Source organism: Thalassophryne amazonica, chromosome 23 (assembly GCF_902500255.1).
Source record: "Thalassophryne amazonica chromosome 23, fThaAma1.1, whole genome shotgun sequence".
Classification (NCBI taxonomy): domain Eukaryota; kingdom Metazoa; phylum Chordata; class Actinopteri; order Batrachoidiformes; family Batrachoididae; genus Thalassophryne; species Thalassophryne amazonica.
The window spans coordinates 31883901-31906775 of NC_047125.1; the positions used below are offsets into that span (position 1 = coordinate 31883901).

Here is a 22875-nt window from a genome sequence, read left to right on the forward strand (position 1 = left end):
ATGTTTGGGAAAATGGGCGAGACGACAGCCGCATGAAGCCTCACATCTGGCGCTGTCCTCCTCCTCCTCTCTGCGCCACTCCATGGCACAGAGTCTAACTACGCATGCAGTCACAAAGTTCTTCTGAAAAACTGGAGCGATCTGAATTCGGTTGGATGAATATGGGTGTGTGTGTGTGTGTGGAGACAATTCACCTCGTTCACAACGTGACAGAACTTAACGTTGCGCTGTTACGCGCAGTAGCGCGCGATAGCGTGTAACAACGCGGAACAGTATTCTTGACCGTGCGTAATGGTTCCTGATAATTCTCCGGCAACGTGTGCCATTAATCGTAACGTGGTAACAGGTTGCAGCAGTTCCTGAGGACACCTGGCGCCTCTGCCCCGAATCATCACATTTGTGATCAGCGGCCAAGAATGTGCACTTCGTGGCATTCGTGACTTGGCGCCGTTATGTGTAAACGTAGCATAAGTTGTATTTAATAAATACTTCATATTTGGTAGCTTCAGCATTTAGTTTGAAGTTGCTCCTCTGCTGGGTTGTCTGACAGTAATTTAAAATATAACTGAATCTGCCAGGTACTGTGGTCCATGTGCGATAGACCGGTAATGGTTTGGTCGACTCAGAGCTTGGCTTCACTCTAAGTTGAGTTTTTTCTCCTCATGGTTCTGATTGTGTGTTCATGATGTGTTCCATTAATAATGTTGATGACAAGATGTTTATGGAGAAGAATCAGATGTGGTGACCCCCTACCAAGACATGGTGAAATAAAATGATGTGGCAGATGGTACTGCTGTCTTCACTCATGGATCCCAGTGTTCTTATAGCATGGTGACACCCATCACACCTGCTGTAATCAGCACAACTAAAGAGAATGAAAATCATCATTGATTTGTGATCATCCAAACCAAATGAAATTGTTTTCAGACTGCTCTATAAGACATCATCGTGGTTTTGCCTGACATACAACCAAAACTAGTATCATAAGCCGACCCACAAAACACATATTGTTGCTGGTGCTTACCGTGCAACAGGGTTTGCTGTAGCTTGTTGGTGTTAGAGGTGGTTGCAGGGTTGGTGGTGGATGTTGTGGAAGTAGTTATAGAAGTGGTGGTGGAGGTTGTGGTGGGAGTCGTGGTAGAAGTGTTGGTGGTGGGAGTGGTAATATTTGCTGCCGCAGTGGTGGCATTGGTAGCTGCTGTGGTAGACACGGGAGGGGAGGTAACATTGGCTGCTGCAGTGGTGGCATTGGTAGCTGCTGTGGTAGACATGGGAGGGAAGGTAACATTGGCTGCCACAGTGGTGGCATTGGTAGCTGCTGTGGTAGCCACGGTAGGGGAGGTAACATTGGCTGCTGCAGTGATGGCATTGGTTACTGCTGTGGTAGACATGGTAGTGGAGGTAACATTGGCTGCCGCAGTGGTGGCATTGGTAGCTGCTGTGGTAGCCACGGTAGCGGAGGAAACATTGGCTGCTGCAGTGGTGGCATTGGTCGCTGCTGTGGTAGCCACGGTAGCGGAGGTAACATTGGGTGCCGCAGTGGTGGCATTGGTAGCTGCTGTGGTAGACACGGGAGGGGAGGTAACATTGGCTGCCGCAGTGGTGGCATTGGTAGCTGCTGTGGTAGACACGGGAGGGGAGGTAACATTGGCTGCCGCAGTGGTGGCATTGGTAGCTGCTGTGGTAGCCACGGTAGCGGAGGTAACATTGGCTGCCGCAGTGGTGGCATTGGTCGCTGCTGTGGTAGCCACGGTAGCGGAGGTAACATTGGCTGCCGCAGTGGTGGCATTGGTCGCTGCTGTGGTAGCCACGGTAGCGGAGGTAACATTGGCTGCCGCAGTGGTGGCATTGGTAGCTGCTGTGGTAGCCACGGTAGCGGAGGTAACATTGGCTGCTGCAGTGGTGGCATTGGTCGCTGCTGTGGTAGCCACGGTAGCGGAGGTAACATTGGCTGCTGCAGTGGTGGCATTGGTAGCTGCTGTGGTAGCCACGGTTTAGCGGAGGTAACATTGGCTGCTGCAGTGGTGGCATTGGTCCCTGCTGTGGTAGCCACGGTAGCGGAGGTAACATTGGCTGCCGCAGTGGTGGCATTGGTCGCTGTTGTGGTAGCCACGGTAGCGGAGGTAACATTGGCTGCCGCAGTGGTGGCATTGGTAGCTGCTGTGGTAGCCACGGTAGGGGAGGTAGCGTTTGTCACTATGGTAGTCACAGTTGTTGCTACAGTTGTCGGGCTTGTGGTTGAAGAAATTAAATTCATGGGGACAGTGGAGTTTGGAGTGTTAAAATCAACTCCCATCCCTTGGTATGTGAGTTCTGGGAGGTTTTGCAGTTCCATTTTCTGAGGGACAAACAAATAGTTTGATTTACATTAATAAAATATGACTTGATAATGCATAAATCAGTGATAGTTGTGTTACTGAGTTTGCTGTTTCTATCGTGTTAGGAGTAACTGACCACTCAGAATTCCAGTGCCCATCGACAATAAGTTACTTAGGCTCGTCCCATTGGGATAAATAACGGTGCCTCAACTACACACTGGATCCTTGTTCCTGTGATGCTGCCCGTCACTGAGGTTCACACTTTGTGGCTGCAGAGTGAAAACCATTTAAAACATGACGAATACGCCAATAACTTAAAGAGAACATGATTACAATGAATATTATGATGATTCATGGTTTGTTTCAATCATAATAAATATGTGCACAGTTGCACTGAGGCAGGTGGAACTCACCGACACAAAGGTCACTGTGCCCTGGTCAAACAGAGCACTGAAAAATTTTACCGATGTATTCTTATTATCGTTACAGATGTACATGGTGTCATTTCCTCCCTGTGGACAAACAGTTGGTTCTCTTTAGAGGTGACTTTGACACAAAGCTGTTGTTTCTGTCAGAGTTACACTTAAAGTCCATTTGTTAATTAACTGTAAATGAGAGTGTTGATTTTCTGTACCGGTGTCGTATCAGGTGAGATGATGATAGCAATGTAGCCACTTGAGAATCCTGAAAACTTAAATCTGAACCGATCAACGCCGACTGAGCGAACAGCCAAGAAGATACAAGGGCTTTGTGATGGATCACAATTCGGGGCCTCAGATATGCACAAATCAGTGATGCCACACCCGGTACGATCAATCGGAGTCTGCAAACAAAAAACAACAAAAAAGGGGGCAGTTAAGATGACATCACGATGTTCAGGGCAGTGAAAAGGTTTGTTCCCCCTTCAAGTTTTACACATTTTAATACTTTTTATTTGATAAGGGAGAAAAAGAAAGAATTCAAGTGTCTTTCTTTATTCCTGCAGTTGTGCTTTTTCATCTCACAATCAAAATGAACAACATGATATAAATTAAATGAACATATTAAAGTCAATATAATATGTACATGTATGCTACCCCATTAGTTTGCAGTAACATGGTTAACACAACTAGTGAGGCTAAAGTGTAGAACCACAGACTTGTGACGATGCTTGGTTCGTTTCAGCCACCTTGACGCTGTGATTTATGCTACAAGAGACATCATAAATCGCAGTTTATTATATGATTTAACTGTTTAAAGGATGTTATGGGTCTCTTGGTGGCTACCCTCACTTGTCTTCTTCTTATACCATCACTAAGTTTTTGCAAACCTCCGGACAGATTCACCCCCCATACTTTCTGTATTTCTTAATGATAGATGGAATTGAAGTCTAACACATATTCAATGACTTGGAAATGTATAGGCATTCAACCCCTGGGTTATCTAAAGAAAACTGGTTATAAAAGTGATTACTAACTTGTATTTTACTAATTGGGGCACACAAATGTTTGCATTTCATTGTTTTAACTTAAATATTTTTTGTTTTTCATGTTCAAGAGAGGTTTTCACTGGCAGTTTAAAGGGCATTATTTAAGACATTTTAAAATAAAGAAGTCTGAATTGTTTCATTAATATTTAATGTCATGAAAAAAATTAAATGTACAACAGCCCAACAGGCACAAACATTTTTGACAGCACTGTATTACACCAGTTCAACGCAGTGCCTCAGTGGTTAGCACTGTTGCCTCATAGCAAAAAGGTGGCGTTTGCATGTTCTCCCTGTGTTTGTGTGGGTTCCCTCTGGGTGCTCCCACATCCAAAGACATGCAGGTTACGTGGTTTGGAAACTTTAAATTGTCCGTAGGTGTGTGTTCCGGTGTGAATGTGTTCATTTTTTGACAAACTGGCATCCTGTCCAGGTTGTACCCCGCCTCACACCCTATGGCCCCCGTGACCCTTAATTGGAGTAAACAATTGAAGATGAATGAGTGAGTGAGTGAGTGTATTATACCATAAATTTGGTTATATGAATATATTCTTTTCAGCTGGTATCTTTTTTCCGCTGTCACTCACAGTGAGAGGTGATGCTATGATGAAAAGCTCAGGAGCTGGAGTTGACACTGTTGTTGTCACTTGTGATGTTGTTGTTGTGGTGGTGGTAGCGACGGCAGCTGCGGTGGTGATGTTGTTAGCTGCTGTGGTAGCTGCGGTTGTTGATGTTGCATTGTTGTTTACAGTTGCAGCTGCGGTGGTGATGTTGGTAGCTGTTGTGGCAGCTGCGGTAGATGCTGTTGCATTGTTTACGGTAGCAGCTGCAGTGGTGATGTTGGTAGCTGCAGTGGCAGCTGCGGTAGTTGCTGTTGCATTGTTTACGGTAGCAGCTGCAGTGGTGATGTTGGTAGCTGCAGTGGCACCTGCGGTTATTGCTATTGCATTGTTGTTTACAGTAGCAGCTGCAGTGGTAATGTTGGTAGCTACAGTAGCAGCTGCAGTGGTTATGTTGGTAGCGGCAGTGGCACCTGCAGTTATTGCTGTTGCATTGTTGTTTACAGTAGCAGCTGCGGTGATGTTGGTAGCTGCAGTTGCAGCTGCGATAGTTGCTGTTGCATTGTTGTTTACAGTAGCGGCTACGGTTGTGATGTTGGTAGCTGCAGTGGCACCTGCGGTTGTTGCTGTTGCATTGTTGTTTTTAGTAGCAGCTGTGGTGGTGATGTTGGTAGCTGCGGTGGCAGCTGCGATAGTTGCTGTTGCATTGTTGTTTACAGTAGCGGCTGCGGTGGTGATGTTGGTAGCTGCGGTTGTTGCTGTTGCATTGTTGTTTACAGTAGCTGCTGTGGAAGTGGTAGCATTGGGAGCTGAAGCCTCCGTGCTGGTCGGTGCTGTGGCAGTCACGGTAGTGGCGGTAGTATTTTCAGCGTTCGTGCTCACCAACATCCAGGAGAGTGTCACCAACAGGACACTGAGGACCAGTCTGTGGTTCATGCCTGCAGTAGATTAAGAGCATTTTCATTATGTGACAGTTCAGTAAACAGTTGTGCCAGATTTTAAGAAAGAAAATGATTCCCCCCCAAAATGCAGCTTGACTTTATGAAACTTAGAGTCCAATCAATCAACATTTATTTCTGTCATCCTTTACAGCATCCAGATCGTGTCCAAAGTGCTTTACAGTAAAATAAATGATCAAGAATTCACAAAAATGAAACAAACATAAAATGGAAGTTAAAATGGCACATAAAAATAAAACGTGTTGCAGCACCAGTAGGTATTTCAAACCAATTCAAATAAATAAGTCTTCAGCTTTGATTTAAAAAGTGCTAGGTCAGAAATACTCGTAGTTCATCAATCAGGAGGTATGTTGTTCCACAGTCTGGGGCCAGCTACCACAAAAGCAAGATCACCGCAGAGTTTGTATTTTAACCTTGGAACATCTAAGTAAAGTTGACCAGACGACCCTAAAGTCCTAATATAAGTGCGGAGTTAAAATTTCATGTTGGTGTCCATCGAGCAGGAACAGTGCGAGGTGCACCACATGGCTTCGCTTATGTGTAAGAAATAAAAACCAGTTGGTACGTGTGGAACCACATCACAGCGTTTACGTGGAATAAAAAAAAAAAACATAGCACCCAGGACGCGAACTCGCACCTTCCAAAACCTCTAATCACCTGTCAGCAACTTTACCACTGAGCTACGGAGCTGTTCTTTGAAAGCTGCGGAAATCTGTCTCATATCAGGAAAGACATGGAAGTATTACAAAAAAAAATTTAAATCACACACCATATAAAAACATTACATTTATCAAGCGAGCAATACAAATATGATCCGTCTGTTACTCTTGTTATGACCCATGGTCAAAGACGTACAGTCATGAAATGACATGAATGAGAAGCAGTGTGCTCTGATCATGTCCACATGTACTGGTCAGGTGGGTCCATCCGGCTGCGCGTGTTCTGCCCACCACAGCACAGACACCGCGTCATGTGGAACAGAGCTCACTTGGGTGATGCAACGGTCAGATCACCTGTTGCATGTTCTGATCTGACAGTCTGCTTCAACCTGGGGGGCTGTCAGTGTCTGCTTCGTGCGCGCACTCGCTGACTGCAGCTTGTCCCCACCACGGCGATATATGTTTATATTTATGTCCATGTAAATACAGCAATCAGACACACGCGCCTCACAGTGAACAGTTGTTAGTCCATGACTGTCCAAACACAGTAGGTGTTGTGTAGCTGGAATGTCCAGAATGATAGGTCACCACAGCTGCTTCTGTCGGAAGCCACACCTCCCGTGAGTGGAGCGCACACACCCACGTGTCAGTGTGTGCGTTTGCAAAGTCACACTCGTGGTGAACTTAGACATATTTCACAGCAGTGCGACAATGGTTGCCTGCAGTTTGTTGTCATGCTAAGAGTGCGACTGGCCACACATTTTCTAAGTGCCATGCAAGCGGTGTTAGATGTTTGTGCATGTCACCTGGAATTTGGCCAGCACCTGCTGCGAGAAGGTGCAATGGGTTAGCATAGAGCACATACTGTCTTTCAGGCGCTTGTGTGTCAAATAGTTGTAGCAACAGGTGTACGAGGCATTGGAGGCAGAGGTGGCATTACACGGTTTGCACACAATCCTGCGTCTTGCGCACTAAGTGTGCACTTCATTCAAACTTCGACTATGCTTGAAGGGATCCTAAAAGATGCAGCATCATTTTGCACAAGTTGGAGCCTGAATGACCGTCTCAAGATCACATCTACTGAGAAATGACTTTACTTTAGCTAGAAGACAAAGCTGGAAAAAACTTGCTTTGACAACAGAAATTGATTTGTTGATCAACCTCATACAGCTGTCAATATCACTCACAAATTCTTGACAGCTGGTTTTAAATAATTAGCCAGAATACCAAAGTTTGATGGTACATCATTTGGCATGCCAGAACATCCAAACACAATAGTCTCTGTTTTACCATCATTCCAGTAAAGGAAGTGTTGGACAGCCACTGCTTTACATCAGGAACACAATTAAATAATGACGACAAGGCAACACTTCCATTAGTCCTCATAGGCAGATAGATTTGCAGATCATCTGTATAACAATGAAATGACAGATTGTGCTCGGATATAATTGACCCAATGGCAAAACGTACAAAGAAAATAGAATAGGGCAAAAAAAAAAAAAAAAAAAACCCTGTGGCACTCCACAACAAAGCCAATTGAGGTCACCAATCATAATGGAAAAGCTCCTCTCAGCCAAATACAATCTGAAGCACTTAAGTACAGTACCAAGAATACCAATAAGATGTTCTAACCAGGAAACAAGTACTGTATGATCCACAGTCTCAAAGGCTGCTGTGAGGTCCAACAGGACCAGCACAGCAAGATTCTCTGCATCCACAGACAGTGATGTCATTATGTATTTTCAGTACTGACTCAGTGCTTTGTTTTGAATCTAACGCCATATTTAAATTTTCAAAGATGTGATTTTTTTCTAAAAATGACGGTAACTGTATAAAGACAACCTTTTCTAAAACCTTAGACAGAAATGGCAGATGTGACACAGGTCTAAAATGGGATAAAACTGATGAGTCAAGGTGAGGTTTTTTAAGAAGGGGGTTGAACCACAGCATGTTTAAAAGCAGCTGGAACAGACCCTGAGCTAAGACAAGTGTGGTAAAAGTTAGGAGACCTGACCTGACAGTATTAAAAACCTCCTTCAGCACCTTAGCTGGAACAACAGTTAAACGACAACCTGTAGGTTTTGTGTGTTTCACTACCTCATTGAAGAATGAAAGAGAGAGAGGCTCAAACTGCTCGAGCACAGTAGACAGTTCAACATTGCATTTATGATCAGCATTCTGTCTGACTGATGAGACTTTTTCATGAAATACTGAAGAAACTGATCACAGGTCTGCGCTTACAAATCGGCTGATTTTCGGGAATTCTCACGCTTGTCTTTACTGAGGGATTGGAAGCAATGAAATTGCATAAAAATGTTTTCTTCGTGGATGTACATTATATGGTTCTGAGCAATGCAGTGCTCAATGTGGAACCTTTCCTGAACTCATAATTACGAGATCTTTTCTCATAATTCCGATGTAAATTTTATTTTCCCAGTGAATGCTGTGCGCTTCCGTAAGTAGTCATCACTCTACAGATATCATTTCTGTGTTACGTTTCCATTTTACCTAGATCATTTCATGAAGCAATTGAATTATTCACAATTATTTTAGTGAAAATCAGATAAAGAACAGTATCAGTGTTATTATGGCTCATCAACATTGGAAATTTGTACAAATGGATTTTAATTAATGGTAGCCTGTGATTATTTATTTATTTTTTGTGGTAGGCAGGTGACTGATAGGCTCGTGCATCCATGACGCCAGGACTGGGTCTAGTGGTTAAGCATTGGACTTTAGTCCAGAGGATTCTCGGTTCAAAACCCAGCCAGACCACTAATGGCTAAATCACTAAGGCCCCTTGGGCAAGGTCCTTAATCCCCTATTTGCTCCCGGCATGTAGTGAGGGCCTTGCATGGCAGCACCCCTGACATTGGTAGCTCTATGGCTTAGTGGTTAACACTGTTACCTCACAGCAAGGAGGTCATGGGTTTGATTCCCACCTGTGGCTCTTCTGTGTGAAGTTTGCATATTCTCCCCGTGTTTGCGTGGGCTTCCTCCGGGTGCTCCAGTTTCCTCCCACATTTAAAAGACATGCAGGTTAGGTGAAATGGACACTTTATAATTGTCCAGGTCTCCCTTGCATCTCGATCTCAATCGGACTAACCTGGTTAAATAAAGGTTAAATTAAATTTAAATCGATGTATGTGTGTGTCTGTGTGAATGGGTGAATGTGAGGCATCATTGTAAAGAGCTATGAGCATCTGATGCAAATGGAAAACTGCTAAATAAATGCAGACCATTTACCATTTATATAACCATTTTCTGAACTGTCAGTGGAGAAAATAAATGGGATTTTTACTTCTGGACCTGGAGCCCTTAAAAAAGTGGGTGCACCCTGTTGAGCTCACTAACAAACGTACTGTCAAAATAAAAGTCTAAATAATAAAATCATCATTATTATCAAATAAACCTTTTATCCATGCTTGTGTAATTATTTTTTGACTTTCTTTTGAAGCAAAGCTTTCTTGGGGGAAGGTGGTGTCCTGGATGTTTGATAGAGGGGCTTATGATCAAAGGATCCTTGGTTCAATTCCAGACTGGAAAAATCATTCAGGTGACCTTTACCATGGTCATTAATCTTTAGTTGAGCCCATGTAGTTGGGCACAGATTAGGGCAGCACTCCACACATTGGCTGGAGTTTTAGACCCTTTTCCACTACACAGATCCAGCACTACTCGGCCCAACTCAACTCAACTGTACTCGGTTTGGTTCCAGGGGTGTCTTTCTCTACTACTAGAACCTTCCCAACCTGGGTGGGGTTGAGTGTGCGAAACCACTGTGATGTCACTTGTACGCGTCACAAAACACATTAACAGTGGAGGACAGCGAGTTGGTTGTGTGTTTATTAGTTCTGTGGATTCTTTAAAAGAAGGCTGCAGGCTTCAAGACTTGAATCGTGTTTACCTGGAATAAAAACATTATTTTTTTAAACAAATTGGAAATGGTCAGTCTGAAATGATTTGAGGTGGATTTAGCTTTGACAAATCACCCACAAAACATTCTCCAACCCAACCCACAAAAAAGCTCACATTTAGTAGTCATTACACTGTGTGGGGTCTTTGTAAATCAGACCCACAGTGTGATGGAAAATATGCTGATGTCTGCTCTGTGACATTTTCAGGGAAACTTTAGTCAGACATTTTTATTTTCGTATGACACTGGCTGATGTCCAGAATTATAAATAGTGAATATTGAGTTTACTGTTGTGTGGGCCGCTGAAGAGGAGGTACTGCTGGCCCACCACCACCAGATGGCGCCCTGCTTGGAGTGCGGGCTCCAAGCACGAGAGGGCGTAGGAGCCGTTGGAGGTGACATCTGTCATCCATCAACACCAGCTGTCACCCATCACCACCACTATAAAGACCGGACTGCAACTCCACCTCCTCGCCGAGAAATCTTCTACCATACAGGTAATTTTCTCTGCTGACTTAAAATTTGAGTATTAGTCTGATCTCTTTTTGCAGCAGTTTTCCTGGGACGGATACCCTGTCTGCGGAGTTGGCGTTTGGTGTGGACTGTGACGGCTTCGCCTCACACCCCACCCAGATAAGTGGTTATCTCAGGAGCTGCACGAGTGTGTGATTGGAGGTGGAGGTTCTCCCTCCTTAACTGAACACAGACTGTGGGCTTACTGAGTGTGCGGACTCACACTCATCCAGAACTGTTTCTGTTTTCTACCAGCAGTACCGGGTCTGACTGCTGAAGACAGTGGCCACCTGGGGCGCAGGGCTTGGCGGCTCCGGTGTTCTTCAGGTCCGTTGGTGGTGAGGCTTGTGTGGGTTCCGGCTTTTCTCTCACCGGACGTCTCCTATCTTCGAGCCTGCCACACGTCACCTTTTGTCGGATTGATATAACACATATTTGTATCTGTCTGTATTACGTTGTGCACCTTCACAACATTAAATTGTTACTTTTGGCTTATCCATTGTCCGTTCATTAACGCCCCCTGTTGTGGGTCCGTGTCACGACACTTCCCCAACAGGATTTCTCGGCCAGCGTCATGGATCCCGAGGGGCGTCAACCATCGCTTGAACAGCCAATGGAAGAGCGAGGTGCACAGGCGCCAGCAGGAGGCGTGTTGGGTGAGCTGCAGCACATCTTAACTGCCTTTACCGCTCGGTTGGACTTGGTTACCGAGCAGAGCAGTATTCTCAATCGTAGGATGGAGGCTCTCACCGCCCAGGTGGAAGCACATGCTCAGCGCGCTGCTGCAGCACCTCCTCCTGCTGACCGTGTGCCAGAAACAGACATTCCGCTGGTCGTTCAACGAACCCCCCCACCTTCCCCTGAAGCATACATAAGCCCTCCGGAGCCGTACGGAGGCTGTGTGGAGACGTGCGCGGACTTCTTGATGCAGTGCTCGCTAGTCTTTTCACAGCGTCCCGTCATGTACGCAGCAGACACCAGCCGGGTGGCTTATGTGATCAATTTGCTTCGAGGAGAGGCACGCGCCTGGGCTACGGCGCTTTGGGAGCAGAATTCACAGCTCCTAACGGTTTATACGGAGTTTGTGAGGGAGTTCTGACAGGTGTTCGACCACCCTCATAGAGGTGAGACCGCTTCAAGTGTGCTGCTGTCGATACGGCAGGGGCGTCGGAGCGCAGCGAAGTATGCAGTCGACTTCCGCATCGCGGCAACGCAAGCCGGTTGGAATGCTGTTGCGCTCCGCGCCGCCTTTGTAAACAGACTGTCTCTGGTCCTTAAGGAGCACCTGGTGGCGAAGGACGAGCTGCGGGATTTAGATGGGCTTATCGACCTGGTTATACGGTTAGACAACCGATTAACGGAACACCGACGGGAGCGAGACGAGGGGCGTGGTCAGATACAAGCCGTCCCTCTTCCTCCCGGGTCTGAAAGGAAGCTGACTTCCCCATGCTCCACTGCCAGGGCTCTCCACGTGACAACAGCTCCCCCTGCTGACATTGCTATGGAAACGAGCAGGGCCAAAAAACGATCAGATCAGAGACAAAGGAGGCTGATCCGTGGAGAGTGTTTTCTCTGCAGCTCTACCGAGCACACACAGAGAGAATGCCCCAAACGGTCAAAACAGCAGCACTCGTCCTTAGAGACTGGGCTAAGGGTGGGTCACAACACCCACGTGGGGAAACCCCGATAATCTGCACGAATCCCAGTCACGATCCTGAGTGGGGATCTAACCCTTCACGCCCCAGCACTGGTGGACACGGGGTCGGAGGGGAATCTGCTAGATAGCAGATGGGCAAAGGAGGTTGGGCTCCCTCTAGTGGCCTTACCGTCACCATTGTCGGTGCGGGCGCTAGGTGGCACCCTTCTTCCACTTATCACACACCAGACACAGCCAGTGACGTTGGTGGTGTCTGGGAATCACAGGGAGGAGATTGTGTTTTATGTAACACCTTCTACCTCCCGAGTGATTTTGGGTTTTCCATGGGTGTTAAAACACAATCCCCAGATTGATTGGCCGTCTGGGGTTGTGGTTCAGTGGAGCGAAACCTGCCACCGGGAGTGTTTAGGATCCTCGGTTCCACCCGGTGTGACAGCTAAGGAGGAGGTTTTAGTCCCCCCCAATCTGGCGGCGGTGCCGGCCGAGTACCACGACCTTGCCGATGTCTTCAGCAAGGATCTGGCACTCACGCTGCCCCCGCACCGTCCGTACGATTGTGCCATTGATTTGATACCGGGCGCTGAGTACCCGTCCAGCAGGCTGTACAACCTCTCACGTCCGGAACGCGAATCAATGGAGACCTACATCCGGGACTTGTTAGCTGCCGGGTTGATCCGGAACTCCACCTCCCCGATGGGTGCTGGTTTCTTTTTTGTGGGCAAGAAGGACGGCGGACTCCGTCCATGCATTGATTACAGAGGGCTGAACGAGATCACGGTTCGCAACCGATACCCGTTACCTCTGTTGGATTCAGTGTTCACGCCCCTGCATGGAACCCAAATTTTCACGAAATTGGATCTTAGGAATGCTTATCACCTGGTTCGGATCCGGGAGGGAGACGAGTGGAAGACGGCATTTAACACCCCGTTAGGTCACTTTGAGTACCTGGTCATGCCGTTCGGCCTCACCAATGCGCCCGCGACGTTCCAAGCATTGGTTAATGACGTCTTGCGGGACTTCCTGCATCGGTTTGTCTTCGTATATCTAGACGATATACTCATGTTTTCTCCGGATCCTGAGAGCCATGTCAAGCATGTACGTCAGGTCCTACAGCGGTTGTTGAACTGGCTGTTTGTGAAGGGCGAGAAGTGTGAGTTCCACCGCACTTCTTTGTCCTTCTTGGGGTTCATAATCTCCTCCAACTCTGTCGCCCCTGATCCGGCCAAGGTTGCGGCGGTGAGAGATTGGCCCCAACCAACGAACCGTAGGAAACTACAACAGTTCCTCGGTTTTGCAAATTTCTACCGGAGGTTCATCAAGGGCTACAGTCAGGTAGTTAGCCCCCTGACAGCCCTGACCTCCACAAAAGTCCCCTTCACCTGGTCGGATCGGTGCGAAGCCGCGTTTAGGGAGTTGAAACGCCGGTTCTCAACTGCGCCAGTTCTGGTGCAGCCCGATCCTACTCGCCAGTTCACAGTGGAAGTGGATGCCTCTGACTCATGGATAGGAGCCGTGCTGTCCCAGAGCGGGGAGTCCGATAAGGTCCTCCACCCTTGTGCCTATTTTTCCCGCAGGTTGACCCCGGCTGAGAGGAATTATGACGTCGGCAATCGGGAACTCTTGGCGGTGAAGGAGGCTCTTGAAGAGTGGAGACACCTGTTGGAGGGAGCGACGGTGCCCTTCACGGTTTTCACGGACCATCGGAACCTGGAGTACATCCGGACCGCCAAGCGGTTGAACCTCAGGCAAGCCCGCTGGTCACTGTTCTTCGGGCGCTTTGACTTCCAGATTACGTACCGCCCCGGGACCAAGAACCAACGGTCGGATGCACTGTCCCGGGTGCATGAAGAGGAAGCCAGGTCCGAGCTGTCAGACCCCCCAGAAACCATCATCCCCGAGTCCACTGTCGTGGCCACCCTCACCTGGTACGTGGAGAAGTCCGTCCGGGAGGCCCTGGCACGGAACCCGGACCTGGGGACCGGCCCGAAGAACAAGCAGTACGTCCCACCAGAGGCCAGAGCTGCAGTTTTGGACTTCTGCCATGGGTCCAAACTCTCCTGTCATCCTGGAGTGCGCAGGACCATGGCGGTAGTCCAGCAGCGCTTCTGGTGGGCGTCTATGGAAGCCGACGTCCGGGACTACGTCCAGGCCTGCACCACCTGCGCCAGGGGCAAGGCGGACCACAAGAGGACCTCAGGACTCCTCCGACCCCTACCGGTGCCTCATCGCCCCTGGTCCCACATCGGCCTGGACTTTGTCACGGCCCTCCCGCCGTCCCAGGGCCACACCACCATCTTGACGATAGTGGACCGGTTCTCCAAGGCGGCCCACTTCGTGGCCCTCCCGAAGCTCCCTACGGCCCAGGAGACAGCAGACCTCCTGGTCCACCACGTCGTGCGTCTGCATGGGATACTAGCGGACATCGTCTCAGACCGTGGCCCTCAGTTCTCCTCTCAGGTCTGGAGGAGTTTTTGCAAGGAACTGTTGGCCACCGTGAGTCTCTCGTCCGGGTATCACCCCCAGACGAACGGACAGGCAGAGCGGGCCAACTAGGATTTGGAGCAGGCCCTCCGTTGCGTTACCTCCGCGCACCCGACGGCCTGGAGCTCCCATCCCATGTTGAAGGCCCGGACAAGGGCCAAGGCCCATGCAGACCGCCGGCGTTCCCCGGCCCCTGCATACCAGCCTGGGCAGGAGGTATGGTTATCGACAAAGGACATCCCCCTTCAAGTGGAATCACAAAAACTGAAGGACAGATATATCGGACCCTTTCCCATCACCAAGGTCCTCAGCCCGGCCGCAGTGAAGCTGCGGCTGCCAGCTTCACTGCGGATCCATCCTGTCTTCCACGTGTCCCGGATCAAACCATACCACACCTCACCGCTCTGCACCCCTGGACCTGCACCACCTCCTGCCCGGATCATCGACGGGGAGCCGGCGTGGACCGTGCATCGGCTTCTGGACGTCCGTCGTAAGGGTCGGGGCTTCCAGTATCTGGTGGACTGGGAGGGGTATGGTCCCGAGAAACGCTCCTGGGTGAAAAGGAGCTTCATTCTGGACCCGGCCCTCCTGGCCGACTTCTATGCCCGGCTCCCGGATAAACCTGGTCGGGCGCCAGGAGGCGCCCGTTGAGGGGGGGGGTCCTGTTGTGTGGTCCGCTGAAGAGGAGGTACTGCTGGCCCACCACCACCAGATGGCGCCCTGCTTGGAGTGCGGGCTCCAAGCACGAGAGGGCGTCGGAGCCGTTGGAGGTGACAGCTGTCATCCATCAACACCAGCTGTCACCCATCACCACCACTATAAAGACCGGACTGCAACTCCACCTCCTCGCCGAGAAATCTTCTACCATACAGGTAATTTTCTCTGCTGACTTAAAATTCGAGTATTAGTCTGATCTCTTTTTGCAGCAGTTTTCCTGGGACGGATACCCTGTCTGCGGAGTTGGCGTTTGGTGTGGACTGCGACGGCTTCGCCTCACACCCCACCCAGATAAGTGGTTATCTCAGGAGCTGCACGAGTGTGTGATTGGAGGTGGAGGTTCTCCCTCCTTAACTGAACACAGACTGTGGGATTACTGAGTGTGCGGACTCACACTCATCCAGAACTGTTTCTGTTTTCTACCAGCAGTACCGGGTCTGACTGCTGAAGACAGTGGCCACCTGGGGCGCAGGGCTTGGCGGCTCCGGTGTTCTTCAGGTCCGTTGGTGGTGAGGCTTGTGTGGGTTCCGGCTTTTCTCTCACCGGACGTCTCCTATCTTCGAGCCTGCCACACGTCACCTTTTGTCGGATTGATATAACACATATTTGTATCTGTCTGTATTACGTTGTGCACCTTCACAACATTAAATTGTTACTTTTGGCTTATTCATTGTCCGTTCATTAACGCCCCCTGTTGTGGGTCCGTGTCACGACACTTCCCCAACATTTACATTTTATTTACTACTTTTATGTGTAGTCACATCCAGAGTTTTGAAAGATATGTTTTGCCACACTTAAGTTATTTTATTTATTTTCAAAATATGCAGCGTAATTCTTCTGACATAAAACTCAGAAAAATGTGGCATAGACACTTTTTGTAAATATGACTTGTGATATATTATCTTCAGAAGTGTTTACACAGCTTTTTCCAAAAAAGAAAAAATATTATATTATCTCACAATACTTCAACAGTCATTTCTTAAGTATCACCGTACGTGTTAAATTGGCACACACATATTGTGGTTATATCAATTTGTGCCAATCCAGTTGATACAGTCCCACAAAATGTACTAAAATATCATTGTTGTTTCCAAGCTGGTGGTGTGCCTACCTGAGATGTCTTGTCTTAAATTTGAGATTGTGAGAATCTGTTTAAAAAGAAGATGAGGATGACAACACTGTAATTCTGTGCAGTGGAGACTGTTGTTTGTGTAGCAGCTTTCCTTTGGGTGTTGGCTCACAGGTTGGTCGTCATCCGTGATGGTGACACCTGTTCAGCCTATGTGACTATTTAGAAAGGAGGCGGGATGAGGATTAATCATACAAGAAGACTGTTCTGATTGAAGGTGTGTCTTATTTTTATTTTAATTTTTTTAGTCCCGCCAGCCCTCTGACATCACACATCATTTCTGAAGAGTTAGGGGCTGAAAAATAAGGGGTCTTGAAGCAGGTGAATCGTAAACACTGTTATTACTTTTTTGTTGTTTGTTTGCTTTTACTTGATGTAGATAGTACAGTAAGTCCCTTCGTCTGCTCCCTTGTTTTGTACTCAGGGTCGCCACAGCTAATCCAAGGTGGATCTGCATGTTGAATTGGCACAAGTTTTACGCCGGATGCCCTTACCTGACGCAACTCTGACGCAAATGTGGGTAGGGGTGGGATTTGAACCGGGAACCTTCTGCACTGAAACCAAGAGCATTAACCACTTGGCCACCACCCCTACTGTTTTTACTTGATGTCGATGCTGAACAGTAATGCCAGACACACACACACACCATGCACCCAAATGCACATCTAGAACTAGGCACTTAAGGACCCTGCTCACAGGTACCTTATTAAGTTCCTCCTTGAACCAAGGAGTTCTCCAAAGAACCCCAGATAAGGACAGGCTTACATGACAAGTGGGTGTAATATTAAAACACGGGTAAACAACAGCAAATGCTATAACGTCTGTGCATCTTAAGAAGTAGCAGCAGGAGATGCACGGCTGGATTTTGATTTTTCACAACACCATTTCATTTTGAGCAGATTATATCATACGATGACACTGTTAAACTCCCCAGGCAGGATCTGTAATGATGCAATGACAAACGTGCTTACATGGGCTCAGGAATGCACACATTAAAAAGTAGATAGAACTAGCTGCACTGTGAGAAAAGCAGTGTTGTCTGTTCCAAAGCTGTATGTAATACTTTGTTTTTTAACACACCCCCCCCCCCCCCCCCCCCCCAGTGTATGGATTAAATCACAGGAACAGCTGAATCAGCTGAACGGGCTCATTAAGTTTATTCCGGCCCTGGGATCAGTTTATTCTGTTTGGCCATCTCTCCCTTCTTTCGGGTTCTTTTGCCTCTCCAACAATGACTTTGAACCATTTTCTACAAGTGCTGAGACTTTTAAAAACTCAGAATTTACAGTGGTATTAAGTTCCGGGTTCTGTAACCCAGAGGGTTGGAAAGTTTCCGTATAACTATCCTTCCCCATCAGTTTTGCAAACTCACTGCTCACAAGACCTGCTTTGTTTTTTTTTTTTTTAAGTTGAGCAGCTTTGTTGTTGAACCTGCTTAACAGAAAATTACAAGAAGGAAACAAAACATTGTTTTTTGTGAGCAGTGTCTTTCTCACTATTGCTTGTATGTGGGGAAGAATTCACATCTGTGTATCTTGTGTTGTAGAATCTGGGAATTATAAAAGGTACTGATAGTTTTGTAAAGGCTTTATTCTGTTCAAATCACATTAAATAACATCCAATATGTTGTCCAAAACATTTGTCTATTTTGCTTATTTTTTGGAACTTAAAGAAGACCTGCATTGAAATAAATGTGGTCAGATCTCAGAAAGAAATAGCTGATATTTATTTATAAGACCCTTATGAATGCAGTAAAGTAAATCTGCAAGCCCAAATTTGTAATTCAGTGGAGAAATCTTCGTTTAAAAATGACAAATTTGCAGCTAAAATTTGGCCCTCTGCGAAAACTGTTTGTACATCCGGGACATTGCATTGACGTGAAGGAGAAGACGGAGCGCTTGCGCCTTCAGTCTGAACCCGCATTGAAATTGATTTTATCTGTTAGTAATGTCCAAAGTAAGTTGCAGTGAATGCGGATAACAGCTCTGCATGCATCAGATCAGTGGCGACATCGACAACGGGCGACGTTCTTCCCCGACGCCTTGTTCTCACTGCCTCCTATCCGCTACCGAGTCTGCGGGCTCAGTAAATGCTGCAGCGGGGCACTCACACACCCCTGTGTCTGCTATGCAGAGCTGCGGCCAACTCCGGCATCACCTCCCTGTCTACTGAATGTAGGTGCAGCCAACTTAGCAACAAGTCCAGAGACTACACATCGCTTTTTGATGCGGAGCGCTCCCGACACCGCCTGCAAGGACTGACTTCTTGCGGAAAAATCTGCAGCACTGCACGGTCTCGGTATCGCAGCTGCAGAGCTCCGTGGCCACTGAGAGAGGTTTGTATCTTTTAATGACTTGGATTCTTTGCGGGTCCCCGCATCCGTACCCCGCAACGATAACACCGGAGGCTAAAGACAGTAGGTTTTCAATGCAACACCACTCAATCAAATGGGCATATGAAAAAAGTCCCCAAAAATAATTTTCAAGCAAAAATAAAAGAAATGTGTACTCACCAAACTACCACAAGACATTATGAAGTTTTAAAAAAAAAGTCGGTCCTTCCGTATAAGACAATAAAAAGGTGCTTTGTAAGAGATGCAAACTGACGTAAATCCACAAATTACAGTTGCCACGTGCAATGCATGCTGGGATAGGGTCTTATCTCTTGCGTCTCGGCAGCGTCCCGGATGTGCTGACAGTTTTGCGGAGGGCTAAATTTTAGATGTAAATTTGTCATTTTTAAACGAAGATTTCTCCGTTGAATGACAGATCTGGGCTTGCAGATTTACTTTACTACCGTATTTTCCGGACTATAAGTCGCACTTTTTTACATGTTTTGGCAGGGGGTGCGACCTATACTCCAGTGCGACTTATAAATGAAAAATATACCGGTAGATTCTCAATTAATTTACCGTAATAAAACAATTTTACGTGACAGAGTCGCTCTAAGATTTAAAATGGCCGGAAATGCAATGCATCATGGGCACTGTAGTATGGCAGCCGTCCTATAGGTCACGCTGGTCGTGATAACCAATCAGAGAACAGAACATTGGACGCGTATTCCTCACTTCACCCAGACAATGATTGTGAAACAGCGTGTGAAGCAGACGAACACGGTGCTTATTCCGGGAGGGCTAACAAAACAGCTTCAACCCTTGGATATCAGTGTGAGCAGAGTTGATGCTCAGAGCTGTGTGGGAGCACTGGGTGAGCGACGGCGGAGGATTAGCATCTGCACTTGGAAGGAGCTGGCTTCGACACCACAGGGAGGTCATGAACTGCGCAGGTAGGTGCTGCATGGTTCGGCTCGCAATGTGGTCCGCAAAATGCAAACATATCCATAGGTAAAATGCAGCTCACGAGAGGGTGCTCAAGGCTTGTGTGACTGTTCCTGTGACTTCTGACTACCATAGAAAAATAGAAATTTCAACATTACTGATAACTTAACAAGACAATGGAGAAGGCCAGAAAAAAATGCCACCAAAATGAAAAGGATACTCTGCAGATTACAAGTTGCGACTGGTGAAATATGCATCCGAAAACGGTAATTGATCAGCAGAGAGAGAGTTTGGAGTGAGTGAGAAACTTGTGAGGGACTGGAGGAAAGCAGAGGTTACTCTAACCACCATGGAAAAAAAACAAAAAAAGCTAATCGCGGGCTAAAAGCTAGACGGCCACAGCTAGAGGAACGAGTCCGCACATGGGTGCTCGAACAATGTGCAGATATTATCATCATAATATCATAATATTATCATCTGAACTTTCATGTTAAGTTAACATACCTGTATGTCCATGCGACTTATACTCCAGTGCGACTTATCTATGGTTTATTTTTCTTTATAATGTATAAAGTGGCTGGTGCGACTTATACTCCGGTGCGACTTATAGTCCGGAAAATACGGTACATTCAGAAGGATCTTATATGTAAATAAGTCATTTTTGGGTCCAAAGATCTGACTGCATTTATTTCATTGCAGGTCTACTTTAAGAATCCTTCTGATAAACAGCACAGGCTGTGTTGTGCACGTGACTTACTCCATGAATCCACAGTTCACTCTTCCATGTTGCTGTGGGCTGGCAGTCTATCACCATCTGATGGTTCCTTCTGTCCAAATCACATCAAATAGATTCCAGTATGTTGTGTAATGCACATTTATTTGTTCAACTGTTTTTTTTTTTTTTTTTTTTGAGAAATAGCACAGCTGTGATGTGCACGTGTTCCCCAGAGTTCCTATCTCTGAATCTATCTCTATTGGGGAAAAAAAAGCTTCTGTCTACTACGTTTTGCTTCCGGAAACACGAGTCTACATGTGGTTTTTGAACGTACAATGTGAGTAGTCAGATCGCATCAGAGCATCGGGCCGTATAGTGAGAACATGAATCGTGCGATCTGAACTTTTACACCCTGCGGTTTTGTCGTACAATTTGAGCTGAAGCCGAGCACAATGGTTGAAAATATCGTACATTGTCTGCCCAGCTTAAGCAGATATAGAAAATGAATGGATGTATCAACTGGCTTTATGTTATTATTATTCATTATATATCATTAACATAACATTGAATGTGAAGCAATGTGGGACAGTTTGAACCTACGTTTCTTACTCACTCGCTCACTCACCCGGAAAACCAGAAGCGCCAGTTCTTGTAAGAGTGAACTTCCTCCTCCTCTCAAGACGGTTCATCTAAATGTGACTATTTCCTTTGTCTGGCTGCCATCCTGCACTCGTGATTTCTTTCTTTTTTTGACTTCTAACTTACAAACCTATGTGAAGTCAACAAGTACGAGTTAATAAGTGCACCCCTCACCGCTGTTGAAGCTCCCCACCAATAACAATAACCACTGAAGTGTAAGTTCACTGATCAGAAGAATGAGTTAAAGTTCAATTGACACACGACCATTAAAACATTCACATTCATAGTTCACCATTTCAATTTTTAACTGGTTTGCAGTCAGTTCATTCAGTATTTATTTAAAATTTGAGTATCTGTCAACATGCCTCACTGTCTTTTCTTCTTGTCAAAGAGAAAAAAAACAGTTGTGTGTGTTGTGTGTAGACAGCAGTTGAAAATCTCTCTTTTTCAATGGCCAATTGCTCCAAAAAAGAATACAAAACTTTTGACATTCAGGGAGGTGCTGTCAAGTGACAGGAGTATCAACCATGAAAACAAACAACTGAACAAAACACTGAGCTCACTGCCTGGACTCAGTTCACTTGAATTATATAGCGCCAAATCGTAACATTAGTCATCCTAAAGCATTTCCCAAGAGTAAGATCATACCTTACCTGCTCGCTGAGTAAGCATTTTGGCAATAGTGAGAAATAAAAATTCTCTCATACAGACAAGAGTCACGGGGTGACTATCTGCTTTAGCCATATTACCAATAACAAATAAATAAACCAACACAGTCCAAGCAAATGCAAGTGAACATTTATAAAAAATTCCAATCATTCACTGTCCTCCATTCAAACTGAACATTTTGTATGCGGGTGATTCTTTAACTATGGGCACTATTGGCCTTGTAAATGTAATTTCCACCACACCATTGCCTTACAATATAAAGCGCCTTGGGGCAACTGATCTGTCTGATTTGGCACTATATACATGTGCTCTGATGTCTGTTTATCTCCATAGAAACTACCCAAACAATCTTTCATACAAACTGTTAAAGGGACATTACAGTGTTGTGGAAATTACGGCAATAGTGTGCGACAACTACATTTTGTTTAAAAAAAATCACAACAGTTGTATGACATTGAATACGCCAATTATGTTTTGATTATTATATTGACTGATTTTCATTAGTTACTTCATCCAAACCATCAACATGTTTATTAGACCCCATTCCTACCAGGCTGCTCAAGGAAGCCCTACCATTATTTAATGCTTCGATCTTAAATATGATCAATCTATCTTTGTTAGTTGGCTATGTACCACAGGCTTTTAAGGTGGCAGTAATTAAACCATAACTTAAAAAGCCATCACTTGACCCAGCTATCTTAGCTAATTATAGGCCAATCTCCAACCTTCCTTTTCTCTCAAAAATTCTTGAAAGGGTAGTTGTAAAACAGCTAACTGATCATCTGCAGAGGAATGGTTTATTTGAAGAGTTTCAGTCAGGTTTTAGAATTCATCATAGTACAGAAACAGCATTAGTGAAGGTTACAAATGATCTTCTTATGGCCTCGGACAGAGGACTCATCTCTGTGCTTGTTCTGTTAGACCTCAGTGCTGCTTTTGATACTGCTGACTATAAAATTTTATTACAGAGATTAGAGCATGCCATAGGTATTAAAGGCACTGCGCTGCGGTGGTTTGAATCATATTTGTCTAATAGATTACAATTTGTTCATGTAAATGGGGAATCTTCTTCACAGACTAAAGTTAATTATGGAGTTCCACAAGGTTCTGTGCTAGGACCAATTTTATTCACTTTATACATGCTTCCTTAGGCAGTATTATTAGACGGTATTGCTTAAATTTTCATTGTTACGCAGATGAT

At 46.2% G+C, this 22875-nt stretch overlaps 1 protein-coding gene across 1 annotated transcript; it reads right to left on the bottom strand.

Moving 5' to 3' along the window:
• Positions 1 to 2198: 2198 nt before the first annotated feature.
• LOC117504810 (uncharacterized protein YBL113C-like) lies at positions 2199 to 16502 on the bottom strand. The gene is made up of 6 exons (XM_034164331.1): positions 16357 to 16502; positions 4371 to 5281; positions 2953 to 3141; positions 2732 to 2830; positions 2455 to 2587; positions 2199 to 2338 (listed from the first exon to the last, which is right to left on the bottom strand). Exons 2-5 carry the CDS (start codon positions 5277 to 5279, stop codon positions 2525 to 2527), a joined length of 1260 nt encoding a protein of 419 aa, XP_034020222.1. The 5' UTR covers positions 5280 to 5281; positions 16357 to 16502; the 3' UTR covers positions 2199 to 2338; positions 2455 to 2524.
• Between the last annotated feature and the right edge of the window lie 6373 nt (positions 16503 to 22875).